The sequence below is a fragment of the Hipposideros armiger genome, unplaced genomic scaffold, assembly GCF_001890085.2.
Source record: "Hipposideros armiger isolate ML-2016 unplaced genomic scaffold, ASM189008v1 scaffold_22, whole genome shotgun sequence".
Classification (NCBI taxonomy): domain Eukaryota; kingdom Metazoa; phylum Chordata; class Mammalia; order Chiroptera; family Hipposideridae; genus Hipposideros; species Hipposideros armiger.
The window spans coordinates 2345842-2363597 of NW_017731372.1; the positions used below are offsets into that span (position 1 = coordinate 2345842).

Here is a 17756-nt window from a genome sequence, read left to right on the forward strand (position 1 = left end):
TTACTTAAAGGCTTCCTTCACTGTTTTTCCTATGTCTACTTTTCCAGTATTATTTAACTCTAAGCTAAAGTAAGGTGGGGTTATCACCCATATTAGCTTTGTTGAGCACTGTGTTCCTCAAACACTATATGAATATATTCAAGAAATCTTCCCTGGAATAACTAAATTACAAATACTTATAGGTAGTATTGCCCAAACAAGGGCGATTTACATTTATGACTCTGTTACACCCACTTACCACAGGCAGGCAGCACACTGAATTTGTATTACAGTAGTTTGTTTGTTGATGCACTTTGCAGAATGCTCCCATCATGCAAACCTATGTCTGTCCCAAGTCCTTTGCCTAGGATTTCTCAGTACTAGGTCAACATCAGCAAATTCCCTCTCTGAGGGGTCAGGGCTATCATTTCAAGTTACCAGTAGCAAAAAATGAAGGGATAAAGAAAGAAAAATAGTGTTTCCATGTCATTAGTATATAGGCTATGAAGGCAATTTCAGATGAGGAATTCAAAAATATTTTGAGACTTCTATTTAAATGCAATTAATTGAACACATCCTTTTATCAATGCTGTCTCTTAAAGCATTATTAAAATGAGAGCAAAGGAATACAAATCAAACCCCAAGAATAAATAAAACGGGAGAAGAGGTAACTGAAGATGATGAGAGATATCAATAAAATTTTAGAAGCAGGACACAATGGGATAACTGATTTTTCAGACCAGAGAAAGCTAAACCCTAAACCTCAAATAAGTAAGACATATGGGTTACCAACAAAACAGCAAGCCCACTGGTGTTGTGGGACCCCAGAAACCCTGAGCACTGAAGGTACTGATTGTCTCTGATGATAGGTGTAGGGTGGTACTGCAAAAAAGAGGCCTTGTTAAAAATTAAGGGGTCCAGGGCAGGCTGAGTGACTCAGTTGGTTAAGAGCTTGCTCAAGAGTGCGAGCTCTGGGCCGGCCGAGTGGCGTGATGGTTAAGAACTGGCTTGGGACACCAGAGGGCCCCGGTTCGGATCCCACATATGAGGGCCAGTGACACTGCCCTCCACAGCTAAGATGCTGAACAACAGCTCAACCTGGAGCTGGGCTGCTGTGAGTCGCCGGCGACGGCGTAGGCTGCAGCCCCTGTGGCAGTGGGTTGCCATGGGCTACCGTGTGTAGCCAGCAGCCAGCGTGAGCGGCCAGCAGCCGCAGTGAGCGGCCGTCCAGAAGCCGGCGACTGATCTGCCTCGCCCGGGAAGAGCGCAATGATGGTGCCAACTTGGGCCAGTGAAGCAACGTCCTCCACAACTAGACTGAAGAACAAAACGACAGCAACTTGTCTGTTCCCCTCCCCCAATTCCCCAGCACTGTTCCCATCCCCCCAATTTCCCAAATTAAAAAAAAAAGAGTGCGAGCTCTGAGCAACAAGGTCGCTGGTTCGATTCTGCTGCCGCTGAGCTGCCAACAGTTAGCAGGATGGCTCAGCTAAAAAAAAAATTTTTTTAAATTAAGGGGTCCAATTAAGACTCCTGGGTCTTCTTCTCTAATACCCAGGCAGGTTTCTGTGTCTTCCCCATCCCAAAAGATGAAGTTAATCTTGGCTGAGGCTGAACCACTGAGGATCTGGAACAAGGGGTATTAGTCACAGCTGAGGGTGGGGAGATGTATAAAAAGAGAGGGATTAAGTAAAAGAATGCATAAATGTAAGATCTTCCAGTCTCCTTCCCCAATGCAGCTCCTGGAAAGCTGACAGAAGAATGGAAGATTCCTCTCTAGAAAAACTTAGCAATCCAAGAGAAAAGACTTTTATATTTATTGGTATGGTGAGGGCAGGGGGTCTCCTAGTGAAAAGGTGGACTCATGTCATCTGATTACAATAAAATCCATCAGTTTATAAGCCCTGCTCCAAATGTTTCCAAACAATTTTCAGTGTGGACAACCAAAGATATTTGAGAGCTACCATGACAGAGAACAAAATAAAAGGCATTATGTGGGTAACTATAAAAGATGGTCTGTGTGTGTGTGTGTGTGTTGTGTGTGTGTATTTTCTATTTTTTTGTCTTAATTCATTTGAAAAATCATAAAATTATGTACTTAAAAATGAATCTACGGTACTTTTGGTTAGGTCTATATAAATGTAATTAATGCAAGACAAAATTAGCACAGGAGGGAAGAGGAAAATAAAATTATATTAGAGCAAACTTGCTAGATTTTGCCAGTCTTACCTCAATATTAACCTGATAGATCGAGATGTTAAAGGTATATATTGTAATCCCTAGGAAACCATTAAGAAAATATACAGCTAAAATATCAACAGTGAAATTAATTAAGATGACATACTATAAATAGGTTTAGCACTAAAGAGGGCAACAAAGGAACAGAGGAACAAAGACATGAAATACATGAAACGTATAAAAAAGCTGACATAAAGCCAACCATTTTAATAACTACATTAAATATGATGGTCTAAACACTCATCAAAAGCAAAAATGATCAGAGTGGATAAAAAATCAAGATCCAATAAGACACTCAGATTGAAAGTAAAAAGATGAGAAAAATATATTATGCAAATAGTAACCACAAGAGTAGTGTTTATATTAATATCAGATAATATCGACTTTCAGACAAGAAATATCACAGAGATAAAGATGGACATTTCATAATGATAAAAGGACCAATACAAGAAGAAAATATAGCAATGAGAAATCTACATGGACATTTTTAGAGATAAAATAATAGTTAAAGAAGACAGGCTGAGAAGGTCTAGCACGGGCATAATATCACAAAGGTAAGACAAATCTCAGAATTAAATACACATTTAGGAAAACTTTCTTGAAATAAAATATTTGAAACTACATGATGAAAGGTACACCATGATCTAGAAACACTGATCCTAAAAGAACGTACATATAAAGTTACTGGATTTCAAAAATAAATATTCCTTTGGGCAGCCAAACAAAATGATCATGTCACATGAAAGAAGGAAAATTTACAATAATATTCAGTAACAGAAGACAGTAGAACTTCTACAAGGTCCTCAAAGAAACTCTGTAAACTCCTTCAGTATAAAGGCTATGAACAGTGAGCTCTAAACATGCATGAAGTCAAGGAGTATTTTCCCCATGGACCCTCTTGACTAAACTCTTCAAGTTAAATTTAGCCACCTAGAGATGATTAGAGAAATTATGGCAAAAAGACTAATGATGAGCACTGAATATATTTAGTGTACAGGTTATAGTGGCAAAATAGAATATAAATGTTACATATTCTAATAACAGAAATGGTTTACTGATCATAGATTAGTTAGGGAAAATGGAAAACGGAAGGCTGATTACCTCATTTATGATACCACAAACCAAAGTATATTACTTAAAACAGATAAATCTAAATTACAGAAACATATAGTACATATATATTCACTACTTCAAAGGTAAACTAAGAAAGATAATAAACAATAATAGCAAAAAAAATAAACCAGTATCAAATGAGTCAAGAAAAAAGGCAAAAGAATATTAAAAATTTAAACAATGAGACTATAACCACAGAAACCATGGAAATTAAAAGGAATCATTAGACTTGGCTCAACTCTAAATAAATTAGAAAAGCTAAGTGAATACTGCTAAACCTTTAATGAACCAATAATTCTGATACTAGTTAAACTGTTCCCAAACATTGAAAAAAAAGGTAAAAAATTCCAAATTCTTTTTGAAGGGAGTTTAAACTGATTCCAAAACCCAACCAAAATCATGCTAAAAAAGGAAAACCATACGCCATCTCACTTATGAATACTGAAACAAAAATCCTTAAAAACATTAGCAAATAGAATCCATATTAAGAGAATACTTCCTGACAAAATAGTTTATTCTGGAAATTCAGAATGGTTCAATATTGGGAAATTTTATTATAATTAATCAAAATAATAGATCTAAGGAGAAATACCATATAACCATCTTTACATATGCTGAAAAAACATGATAAAATTCAACATCTTAATAAAATACACTAAAATTGGAACTGAAGGCTACTTTCTTAACATGATAAATGACAGGTATCTCAGATTCATGCTTGAATCAAAAAGCGTCAGAGGGAACTAAATAAGGAACATGGCAGGCTACTCACCATTCCCACTATCAATTAACACTGTAGCGAAAGTACTTGTACAAATAAAAAGCATACTAGGTTCTTAGGAAGCTTCAAAGCCACAACAGTATCATCCTCCTCCATTTAATGTGATCAAAATAAACTACCAACTGGTCTTTTTATTTACTTTTTCATTAAGAAAAAAAGACCCAGTATCAGGAACACTCTGAAAATTGAGCTTTGAGGAAGGGCTGCCTTAACAGATATTAAACAACACTAAAAATCTTCTGTAGTCAGATCAGTGAGGTTGTGTAAATAGACATCCAGCCACTGGAGAAGAATAGAATATCCAGAAAGAAACTAAAATACATGTGGGACTTTAGTATAAGGAAGAGATGGTGTACACCTGAAACTAACAATAAAAGGAAAAAAAGAAAAAAAAAGAAATGGTATTCTCAAATCAGCGGAGGTGAACTATTCAATAAAATGTAACCTACCTTAGGGCCGGCCGAGTGGCGCGATGGTTAAGAACTCGCTTGGGATGCCAGAGGGCCCCGGTTCGGATCCCACATATGAGGGCCAGTGACACTGCCCTCCACAGCTAAGATGCTGAACAACAGCTCAACCTGGAGCTGGGTTGCCATGAGTCGCCGGCGACGGCGTAGGCTGCAGCCCCTGTGGCAGTGGGTTGCCATGGGCTACCGTGTGTAGCCAGCAGCCAGCGTGAGCGGCCAGCAGCCGCAGTGAGCGGCCGTCCAGAAGCCGGCGACAGATCTGCCTTACCAGGGAAGAGCGCAATGACGGTGCCAACTTGGGCCAGTGAAGCAACATCCTCCACAACTAGATTGAAGAACAAAAATGACAGCAACTTGTCTGTTCCCCTTCTCCCAATTCCCCAGCACTGTTCCCACCCCCCCAATTCCCCAATAAAAATCTTTAAAAAAAAAAAATGTAACCTACCTTAAATAACTTAGGAATAGGAAAGATCTTTCTAACTATAGATAAAATCCAGAATACAGTAAGTCCCCAACTTACGAACGAGTTCCGTTCCAGGAGAACGTTCGTTCGTAAGTCGGTTCGTTCCTAAGTCCGACAAAGTGAGTCTTTGCGCTCCTAGCAGTCCCCTCCACATCACCACTGCTTTTCCTCCTGCTTCCGGACATCCTGGGCTCTGATTGAGCACTGAACTACTGTACACTAAGCACACAGCAGCACAACTGTGACAATGTCCGGCAGACACGTGAGCTACTTCCGCGATTTGTTCGCATCTACGAATGTTCGTAATGCGAGGTCTGTTCGTATCTGTGAAAGTTCACAGCTCGAATGTTTGTAAGTCGGGGACTCACTGTACATAATCGAAGTTTGATTAATTTTACAACAGCGACAATGCAAAACTTCTGCATCAAAGGTTAAAAAACCGATTTGCAAACACAAGTGACAAATGAGAATATTTGCAACTCATATCACAAGGGTTAAAGTCTAATATATAAAGAGTTCTTAAAGATTAATATTTAAAAATGCCAAGAACATAACAGAAAACAATGGGTAACTGTTTCTATATACTAGAAAAGCAAAATAGAAACAGCTTATGAGGGTATAAGCCACATCTTTTTCCTTGATCCCCAGGCCTGGCAGATAGTAGAGGCTCAGTAAATGTTTAATGAATTTTATAACTGATGGCTTTTGTATTCAGCCAGGAACATGAAAATTATTTTTATAAAATTAATGATTTGAGAGAGCCTAGAGGAAGAGGTAATCTGACTTATGTTCCTAAAATTAGTGACAGTGGAAGCTAAGTTATTTCTACATGTTTCAATAGAGGGGGGCAGGGCTAAAGAGTGTATATTGTATAGCATGAGTAAATAACTTTCATAAACTCACACGAATGTCTTGTCTGTTGATGAAAGGAAATCCAGTATAGGAAATAATGTTAGCACTGTAATCTTTAAAATCAAAGGACAATATGTATAATTAGGGGTGTGATAAAGGCTTATTCATTGGAGGCTTATACATAAATGAAACACAATGTACAGTCAAAAGAAACTTGAATCTACCTTCTACCATGTTACCGTCCTTCTGAAAAATTCTCTCTTCACACCACTGACAATGGATCAGATACTGAATCTTCTTGGCTGTTTCATCTGCAGAAGTAGGTCCCCTCAAAACTCGCACAACAACCAGGACAAAATGTTCCAGAGCCACTGCAAACAGGACCTCTATGCCTTTGTTACATCGAGCTGCAGCTCTAGAAAACAAAATAACATTTTTTAGTTATTTTGGGGGTTTATCATTATCCTTTATTTGGCATTATATTGACAGTGAAAACGATGGGTGGTTTAAGAGAAAACAAGGAAAATTCAATTCTTAGCAGCAGTGTTTTTACAAGATCATTACTATAACTTTTATACAAATTGAAACACAGGAAATAAAGGATGCTTGGCAGGGTCTTCAGTTACTAGACATTTTCCCTTAGGATATCCTCCCAATAGGACTATATTCTCTGGTTTTCAGTGTCACTTTCTTTCTTGTCATGACCACCACTTTTCTTCCTTTTTATATATTTTTCCTATAAAACCTTCTTCCAAACAATATATGTTTATTGAGTATGGACTACATGCAAGTTAGTATACTTTCTGCTGACTATTCAGTGAAATGAATAGTCCAAGTCCCTGACACTATTAATTTTACAGACTTGGATTAAATTCTACCTGATGCACCCTTTATGTACATAGATTTACCTCTGCAGTTACACACTAAACTTAGCTCATATGTACTAATTTGATTATGCTGGTGTTATTTTGTAAACATTTTAAGTATGTACAGTAGGTCCTTGGCATGTATAAACTGAACATCAGAGTATTCAATTAACTAGGAATAACCCTTAAGGTTATGTTAATCTATGAAGTCTAATAATCTGTATTTATGCTGAGGTAGGAATTTCAATCTAAATGCTGTTAAACTAGCGTTGAGGCTAGTGAGTGAGCTGGCTGATCATTATCTATACTCTCAATGTCCATTTATATTGTATTATTCTATTACTTTACTAGCATAATATTCTGAATAAAATGGGTACTCAAAAAAAGTCTTACTTTCTCCAACTGTTTACAAATCCTGATGAGAAAGAGAACTTTTTTTGTAGGTAAGATCGTTTCGCAGAATCAAGTTAATAAGCCATCATTTTATGATTTATTTACATAAAGAATAGATGAAATAGACATAAAACAATGATTGTTTCAAAATATAAAAACAATCTTTGCCCTATCTACCCTACATTGTTGAAATAACTGATTTGAAATTTACTTACATTTTTTATCTTTTCTTTCTTACTACTTTAATTATTTTTGTAACATTTTTAATTGGAGAATGAACGGACTATTTTAGGTACAGGCTTTTAAATCAAATTCTAAAAGATACAACATAAGATTCCCAAACAAATCAAGATTATAGATATCGAATACAGAATTTTTATTTTGTACCTATGTTGAAAAATGAGATAAGCACTTCTTGTACCTATTTTTACCATATACACAAGCATACTAAGTACACTGTTGGCAATTTGGTACCTTGCCACTGCAGCGACAACAATCCTGGCTGCTAGTTCCTTGTAATATTCAGTTCGGACAATGTTACATCCATAGTGACGCCGGGCAACATGTTGTGTCTTGGCATATAATGAACTGATATCTGTAGAAGTCACTGATACTATGCCAAGGTTTCTTATATTTCTGAATGCAGAATCTAGATAATTCACTGACGTTCCAAAGGGGTCTAAGTGTCTAAAATCAGAAAGAATTAGACATATTTAAAATCATACTAGTAACCAAAATGAGACAATTGTCATTACTTTTTATCAAATTCCATGGGTTCGAAAGTACTTTCCATATCTATTTTAAATACATAATTCTGTTTTTAAAGTAAATAATAAAATGATCATATGATATGTTAGACATGTAAAAATGGGTGAGGCTTAGATGAAAATGGTCATGCTCAGGCATTTATTTCAAATGCTGGAAAATGTTCTTATTGCATTCCTTAGGCCAATGCTAAAAACAAAAACAAAAACAAACAAAAAAACTATCAACTGAAATAAACAGCAACAATTAACTGAAATAAACAACTACAGCAAACTCTAAATTTTTAATGCACTCCCCCCAGAAAAAATCCAAGTCCGTTTAGAAAGTGACACAGCAAATGTTTTTCACTTACATGAAATCAAAAGATCTCAAATGCATCAGCACATTGGCATCCATTTTGGTCACCTTAATATTACCAAGGTTTTCCTCTCCTTCTTCAAGGATATCATCACTCTCTTCCTTTTCCTTACTGTCCACCACCACTTTCAATTTGTTTAAATGGCAGTTTTCCTGAATCAATGTCACAGAATTTTCATTCAAGTCATTAATTGTAACCTTGACTGCATTTCCGAGATGTTTTGCCCATTGTAATCCCATTATCCCTTAGGAGAAATGGGAAGAAAATAAGTTTTTAATTGTAATAATTAAAAAAGTAAAAATAGTATAACATAGAATATAATTTTATAAATAACAAAAATAAATTATTTCAAAATCTTAATATTTTCATAATTCTTTTTCTACTTTCTCACTACAGAGCCTCTGAAGGTTACCACAAAAAATGTCTTATAGATTTTCACTAGTACTTCTTATTAGACTTGTCTATGATCCCTGTTTAAATAAAATTTCTAATTAGCAACAAGAACACACATGAAAGATAAGATTAAATCCCACTGGAAAGATAATTATATAGTAAAGATTGTGGATTAATCACTTATAAAGCTAATATGGCGGTTGAAAGACAAAAGTAGTAAAAATAACTATGATAACTATAGTTAAGGGTTATAAAAGATAAAAAGATGTAAAATATGACATCAGAAACAAAAAGTGGGGATGGGAGTTCAGTAATGATGTTAAGCTTTATAATGGGATCAAACTTAAGTTGCTATCAACTTAAAATAGATTGTTATAGATATAAGTTGATATACATAAGCTTCATGGTAACCACAAAGCAAAATATCTACTGTTAATATACAAAAGATAAAGAAAAAGGAACATAAGCATGCCATTAAAGAAAGTCATCAAACCCTAAAGAGAGTAAGATATGAAGGAACAAAGAGCAACTACAAAAACAGTTTTAAAAAATGGCAATAAGCACATGCCTATCAACAATTACTTTAAAGGTAAATGGATTAAATTCTCCATTCAAAAGACATTGAGTGGTTGAATGAATAAAAACAAAAAACGAAACAAAAAAAAACCACCCCAAAACACAAGACCCATCCAAATGTTCCATACAACAGACTAACTTTAGATGTAAGGACAAGCACAGACTGAAAGTGAAGGGATGAGAAAAGATATTCCATGCAAATGGAAACCAAAAGAAAGATGGAGTAGCTATACTTGCATCAGACAAAATAGACTTTAAAACAAAGGCTGTAATAAGAGACAAAGAGTGGGCATTGCATAATGATGACGGGGTCAATCCAACAAGAAGATAAAACATCTGTAAATATTCATGAATACAACATAGGAGCACCTAAATATATAAAGCAAGCATTACTAGATCTAAAGGGAAAAATAGCATTATAATAATGGAAAGAAACTTTAATACCCCACCTACATCAATTGAGAGATCATCCAAAGACAAAATCAATAGGGAAACATGAGTCTTAAATGACACGTTAGATGTACTTAATAGGTATTTACAGAACATTCCACACAAAAGCAGCAGAATACACATTCTTCTGAAGTGCACATGGAACATTTTCCCAACATAGATCATAGGTTAGGGCACAAAACAAGTCTTAATAAATTTAAGAGGACTGAAATCATATCAAGCATCTTTTGTAATCACAATGAGATAAAACTAGAAATTAATTACATGAAGAAAATTGGAAAATTCACAAATATGTGGAGATTAAACATGCTACTGAAAAACCAACGAGTCAAAGAAGAAATCAAAAAAGGAATCAAAAAGTATCTTGAGGGGCTGGCCGAGTGGCGCGTTGGTTAAGAACTGGCTTGGGATGCCAGCGGGCCCCGGTTCGGATCCCACATATGAGGGCCAGTGACACTGCCCTCTACAGCTAAGATGCTGAACAACAGCTCAACCTGGAGCTGGGCTGCTGTGGGTCGCTGGTGACGGCGTAGGCTGCAGTCCCCTGCTGCAGTGGGCTGCCCTAAGCTACCATGTGTAGCCGGCAGCCAGCGTGAGCGGCCAGCAGTCGCCATGAGCGGCCGTCCAGAAGCCGGTGACTGATCTGCCCTGCCCGGGAAAGAGTGCAATGATGGTGCCAACTTGGGCCAGTGAAGCAACGTCCTCCACAGCTAGACTGAAGAACAAAACGACAGCAACTTGTCTGTTCTCCTTTCCCCAATTCCCCAGCACTGTTCCCTTCCCCCCAACACCCCAATAAAAAAGAAACAAGAAAAGTATCAACCTATCTTTGCATATGCCTCAAGGAACTAGAAAAAGCAGAACAAACGAAGCCCAAAGTTAGCAGTAGAAAGGAAATACAGATTGGAGCAGAAATAAGTCAAATATAGACTAAAAGGACCATAGAAAAGGTCCATGAAACTGGGAGCTGGTTCTTTGAAAAGATAAACAAAACTGACAAACCTCTAGCTAGACTCACCAAGAAAAAAGAAAGAGTGCCCAAATAAAATCAGAAATGAAAGAGGGGAAGTTATAACTCATACCAAAAAAAATACAAAGGTTCATAAGAGACTACTAGGAACAATTATATGCCAACAAGTTGGACAAGCAAGAAGAAATGGATAAATTCCTAGAAACATGCAACCTACCAAGACTGAATTATGATAAAACAGACACTCTGAACAGATCTATTAACTAGTAAGAAGGTTGAATCAAAAGCCTCCCATCAAGGGCTGGCTGAGTGCCACATTGGTTAGGAGTTGGCTTGGGACGCCAGTTTGGAGCAGCAGGACCCCAGTTCGGATCCCACACGAGGGCCAGTGACACTGCACACTTTACAGCTAAGATGGTGAACAACAGCTCAACCAGGAGCTGGGATACCGAGAGTTGCTGGCGACAGCATAGGCTGCAGTGGGCGTTAGATTTCATGAGCCGCCATGAGCGGCCATCCAATGGCCAGCAAGCGACTGCCTCTCCCAGGAAGAGCACAATGATAATACCAACATGGGCCAGTGAAGCAACGTCCTCCACACTAGACTGAAGAACAAAAGGACAGCAACTTGTCTGTTCCCTTCCCCCAATTCCCCAATAAAAAAACCTTTCAAAAGAAAAAAAAAAGCCTCCCATCAAGTAAAAGTACAGGACCAGACAGCTTTACTGGTGAATTCAAACACATATGCAAAGAAGAATTACTACAAGTCTTTCTCAAATTCTTCCAAAAAACAGGAGCGGAGAGAACTCTTCCAAATTCATTTTATGAGGCCAGCATTACTCTGATAGCAAAACTAGACACGGATGACACAAGAAAGAAAGTTACAGGCCAATATTCCTGATGAACATGATGCAAAAATTGTCAACAAAATGTTGTTGAGAATTCAATAATACATTAAAAGAATTATACACCATGATCAAGTAGGATTTATTCCAGGGATGCAAGGCTGGTTCAACATCCAAAAATCAGTAAATGCTATACACCACATTAACAGAATAAAGGATAAAAATGGTATGATCATCTTAATAGATGCAGAAAAGCATTTGATAAAATTCAACATCCACTTACGACAAAACTCTCAACAAAGTAAGTAAAGAGGGAATGTATCTCAACATAATAAAGGCCATACATGACAATCTGACAACTAACAGCATACTAAATGGTGCTTTTCCTCTAAGATCAGGAACAAGACAAGGATGCACACTCAGATAATTATCACACACACACATACACGACAGAAAGGAATATAGATTGAAAAGAGGCTTAGAAGACATATAAACAATTGAAATAGTCTTTATCTAGATTCTGATTTCATTTTTTTAAAAAACTAGGAGATAATCATATCTAAACATTTGATGATCTTAAAGAATTATTAATTTTTTAGGTGTCATGATGTATCATGATTTTATTTATAAAAAGTCCTTATCTTTTAGAGATCTGACTGAAATATTTACAGATGAAATGACCTATCTGTGAATTGTTTCACAATAATGGGGATGGCGATGAGGGCATGAGGTATGAGGAAAGGGCATGGGGAGAGGTACAAGACTGTGCCTGAGTTGATAATTTTTGAAGTGAGTGATGGATACAAAGGGATTCATTTATCATCCTCTCTACTTTTAAAAGTATTAGAAAATTTTCCACAATTAAAGAATTTACCTTGGATCTTTAATTTTTTTAGATTAAAATATTCTACTACATGATATTTATATACATTTTCTAAGAAAAGTTACTGTACAAATCTGAGAAATAAAGTTGGATTCCAAAAAAGCTTCATAACTTACCAGTGGCTCCAAAGGCATCTAGACATTCCAAAGGTTTTCGTTCCTCAGTCAAAGCAGCCAATGTACAGAATATTAGCTGCCTAGAAGAAAATATAATAATCTGAAATAATTTTACTTATCATGGCTTCATCTTTATAGATTTTATTTTATTTAAGAATAGTAAGAACTGAGGTTCCTATTTACTGTACAAAGTATTTTAAAAGGAAGCCTAATAACATATTCCCTACTTTGTAGTATCAGAACCAAAATTTGTGAAATTAAACTATGAATCTGATTGGGTTCTGTTAACAAGCATGCACTATGAATACTGATTTTATAAATAAAACTTGCTTCCAAAAGCACTGTTCATTAATTACATCAAGTTAGGCCTACTTTACTCTCTGAGAAAGAAATTGGTTTGGTAGAAAAAAGAGAAAACAATCATTCTGAGAAAATGCTAAAATAGGTGATTTTCATTCTGTACCTAGTTTTAAATTTCAATACATTAGAACATTAAGAGAGAGTACATTTGTAATGATTTGAAACATCCCATAATCCTTTTCTCAATTTGTCTTACCGATTGAGTTTCATTTTGGGATTAAAATAGGAATCTGTTTTCTGAGGGACAAAATAGTTGGGACAAACTTGTACATCTGTGTCTGCCTCTTTCAAAATTTCATTAGGTGGTTTAGCAGCAGAAGCTAAGATAAAAAAAAAAAGATTTCCAGTAAAATACCAAATAATTCTAAGTATCTAAAACAATATACATTAAAAAAAGACCTTTCATTATAATAATTTATATTAATGGTAACCAGTTTGGTAGATGTAAAAAAAAACAAAAACCCAAAATTGATGTACTCCATAATATCTCTGGAAAAGAGCAGAACTCAGTTAAGTAGTGAATTAAACTTTATTAACTTTAATTGCCTAGCACATCAATACATAGATATATGATACTTAGTTTTAAACAATCAACCTAATATAGCATAAAATCCTGAAGTACCTTTATTACTTATCAAACATGACATTATGTTTGCAGAGGTTGGCTGCTAAATATATGTTATTGTGGTGTAATTGTTAGAAAATTAGTATCTCTGTATGGTTACATTTCATTAGCTATCATGGATGACTAAGAATCATTGTATTTTTTGAACATGCTAGATTTCAGAAGACGTTATCATAATTATGATTTTAAATCACAAATTACAGTCAAATGGCTATAAATAATTTAGAGATAAACCCAAATAAAATACTGATGTATTTGTGTGTATATGTTTTAGATATTTAAGAATGGAAACATACATAATACGTGAGTAAACGTAACTGAGATTATGTTTGGATTTCTTGATTGTATTACAATCAGGATGTTAACTAACTGGCATATTTCTCTTTTTACAATGCCAAATAATAGTAACCTTTCCTAGTGTTGTGTTATATATTCTTCTATAGCCACCAGGATGGCATATCACATATCTCACAAGCTCAGCCTTTCTCAAATCAGATGCTGTGAGAAAACCAGGCTCTATAGAAAATTATTTCAGTGATATATATTTTTTAATTCTTAAAAGAAAGGTACATAGGACCATTCTAGATGTATAGGAAAGAAATTCATGACCTACAATGGATGTCTTACGGCATGAGGGCATAGTTCTTGCGAAGGGCTGCCTCAGTAATAACAAATTATTAATAACTTGGTATCTATCACTCAGGGAAATAAGTGGTCTTTATGTCACTTTACCTCCTTTATCTAGTGTTTTTCAACAATAAATAGAACACAGTTATTGGTGCAGGAGCCATCATTAGTGATACAACCCTAAATATAATCTTTCATTAAGATACCTACATCTACTTGAGCATCAATTGCTTTTTTCCTGCCCATTTATTAAATATGTTACTTGAGGGCTGTTGTGTGTTGTTGGGAGCCTCATAGAAAGAAATGAAACCTGAAGTAATGGATTAGTTGTTAACTACGTAATTTGGTTAAGTCACTATCATTTATCTCTCTGATGCATGTTTAAGGATTTTCTTATTAACGTATTAATAAAGATTGCTCAACTTACCAGCAATATACCTTGATTTAGTCTCTCCTTTGTTCACATGGCGCCTAACATGTCCTAGCATATCAGTCCTTCTGGTGATTGTTGCTGAACAAATGATACAATGATAATGGGCGCCCATTTTACTGGATATCTATCAAACAGAGTATTTGATTTAAATACGTAAGTAAGTGACTAAGACAACAAAATAGGAGTTTATTTAAGGTTGAAAATTTAAGTATGTTAGTGTGTCTGGTTTAAGAAGATAGTTTTCATTTTGTTATGTGACTTGGAAGGGATCTTTACTTCCTTATCTATATTTACTTATGCTTTTTAATCTTACTTTACAATAGGCTACAACTTTAATTTCTTAGATTTTTCCATTCATTCTAATCAGTGAATAGCTGTCCTATTTTCTATAAGTAGCACTTACAAATGGTATAATATTAGCAGCGGTGTGCTGGTAGTTGTTTAACTTGGCTCTCCAAGAAAACAAAGTCATGATTGGTAGTGTCTGCAGCTAGAATTCTGTAGCATATATTTCAAAAAGAAATACTCTATAATTTCAAGCTACAACTGTGACAGATTTCAAGCTACCAATGTGACATCACTGAACATGAATCTGGGAAAAGATATGTAATATCATACAAGAGAGCATAGGTACATATACATAACTGTAAGAGCACAGATAATAGCAAAAGGTAGTAAAATAATTAGGAAGTAGTGAATTTTGAGTATTTATTACCTTTTTTTTTTTTTTAGCTGAGCCATCCCGCCACCTGTTGGCAGCTCAGCGGCTGCTCAGCTTGGGCCGGGACTCAAACTGCTGTTGCTCAGAGCTCAAACTCTTGAGTGAGCTCTTAACCAAATGAGCCACTCGGCCGGCCCTCATTACCTTTTAATATATTCACTTTTAAATTTATATAATTTAATTTTTAATGATGGCCATGTTTAGCAACTAGCCTTCAAGATTTCTGGAAATCTGAGCTTGTTCCAGCACACCACTGAATGCTAGAGATATAACGAAAAGTCTATTTTTTCAAATAAAAAATTCTCACTTTACAATTTTTCATTTAGCTGAGAACCACAACACTACCTCCAATGGCTCTTTCCTATTTTTGATGCTTTTTACTCCTAGTGCTTCTACCTCCTACTTACTTGGGATCATACAGATATATATAAGTAACTGTAGAGAATAACCAGAACATTGCACAGGGTTCCTTATGGTACTGAGGTTATCATATTCAAAATACTTTTGATAGGGTAGATAGACCAAGCATTGCCCTGACGATTGTTTAAGAAATGTTTGGTTTTTTGCCCCCAGCACTTTACTCTTTTTTAGTAACCAAAAAAAAAAAAATTTAATGAGGACTCATTAAACTAATATGCATTCAAATAGTGTTACTAAAAGTATTTTATAATTTGTATTCCCAAAAAATCAAATTTATCCTAAAAATGAACAAATGTACTTTTTAAAAAGTTATCAAAGATTTCAGAAAGTTTGAGTCTGTCCTTTGACAAATTAAAAGAGCCTAGAAAAGATAAGTATGAATCGACACATGCTAAGCATTTACTAAATCACAGAAATTGAAGGCTCTTATCTCAAGATCAAAATTTATCTTAAAAGAAAAAAAAATTGCTTTCTATTTAGAATTTCCATTCTAAAATTAGTAAATAAGTTAATTTTCCTTTTGAATACAAGACAGCAATTTATGTGACTGAAATTAAAAAGTATAAAGTGGAAAATTCAATACAGGAACTCTTTTTTCCTACTATGATAATCTGAAAACACTCAGATAGAAAACCTTAAAGTAAACCTTATTGCTGAATATGCACATTTTAGTCTTAAAGCATTTTCTTTACAGAGGGCTAAATTTAAAAATACATCTAACATCTGAATACCTGTTCTCCAATAATGTTTGGTTTTACTGGTCGACAAGGTAAGTGACAGATGCACATCCTGTAACCTAGAAAGAAGAATGGCTGGTTCATTAAATATTCAATTATCATTAAAAATTATTAGCAAATTTTATTTTATAAGAATTAACTAGGATTATTCTTATATTTGTAATGTCATAATTAATTTATTTGAATGAGACTGCCTTAGTGTTATATATATCAATAGTATAAAACAAATATAGGAGACCCGGGTTTGAATTCTGGTTTTGCCAAAAGACTTATCTGTATTATCTTGGATTAGCTACTTAGCTTCTTTGGAACTCAATTTGATCATCTGTTCTCTGCCATCCTGACTTTTTCTTCAGCTTTGCCTTCCGCTGCATTTGCCTCTACACAGCCTCTTCGTTTATGACATGGCACTACCTTAGTTCTCTTCCCACCCTTCCTAACCTCCTCTATAGATCCTCTTCCCTTTCTCACACTCTGAAATGTCAGTTTTCCATGGACTTGATGCGCTCCATGAGTTTTTTCTCACGCTCTTGGTAACATTAATGCGTTTCATGATTGCCACTATCTCCCCTGTGGGAAGGAATCCCAAATTATAACTCTAGTTACTAACTCGGTCCTGAGGGCCAGATGGCTCTTCCCAATTGCCTATTGAGGATTTATGACTGGTTACTGGATCAGCATTTCAAAATCTACTTGTTAAGGAATAAATTTATCATTTGCTCTTGAACCAGGTCTCTTTTTCACTTTTTTTTTAAATGAATGGTGATGCCTTCCAGTTGCTCCTAACTCAAAAACTGTAAGTTATCTCCAACTCCTTTCTTTTCATACCTTATAGTCAATCATTTCTCTTAGTTGTATAGGCTGAAGTGTCCCAGGACCAGACCTGGGACGACTTTTTTTTCCCTTATGGTTATCCCATCCAGTCTTAGGGCTTTAAATGCCATCTAAATTCTGACAACTCCCAAATGTACATGTGTAGCCCAAACTTTTCCCCCAAGCTCCAGATTCATACAACCTACAGGCTACTTGATAACTCCACTAGATGCATCTGAACCTTTCCATGCCTAAATCTAAGGTCATGGCCTTCTTCCTCATACCTGGTCCTAATGTAGTCTGCTTCAGCTCAGTTAAGGACAACTCTATTTTTTTAGTTGCTCAAGTCTCAAACCCAAGCATTCTTGGCTTTTCTGCCTCACATCTCACTTGTATTACTTCAGCAGATATTGTTGCTTCTCTTTGCAACATATTTGCCAACTACCCTTTGAAGTCTTCTCACTAAAAAACTATGCTATTGACCATCCACCAGATCCTCACCATGTGAAAAG

The 17756-nt window shown here is 35.6% G+C and overlaps 1 protein-coding gene across 3 annotated transcripts in view; it reads right to left on the reverse strand.

Annotated features, from left to right (window-relative positions):
- Window positions 1-17756, reverse strand: part of TRMT1L (tRNA methyltransferase 1L) — a 34676-nt gene that overhangs the window by 8492 nt on the left and 8428 nt on the right. For all 3 annotated transcript variants that reach the window (XM_019635556.1, XM_019635558.1, XM_019635557.1), the window contains 7 exons: window positions 16426-16490; window positions 14548-14677; window positions 13065-13188; window positions 12509-12588; window positions 8270-8519; window positions 7627-7839; window positions 6118-6308 (listed from right to left, as the gene is read on the reverse strand). In XM_019635556.1, coding sequence (XP_019491101.1) covers window positions 6118-6308; window positions 7627-7839; window positions 8270-8519; window positions 12509-12588; window positions 13065-13188; window positions 14548-14677; window positions 16426-16490 — 1053 coding nt within the window. The remainder of the gene's footprint in view (window positions 1-6117; window positions 6309-7626; window positions 7840-8269; window positions 8520-12508; window positions 12589-13064; window positions 13189-14547; window positions 14678-16425; window positions 16491-17756) is intronic.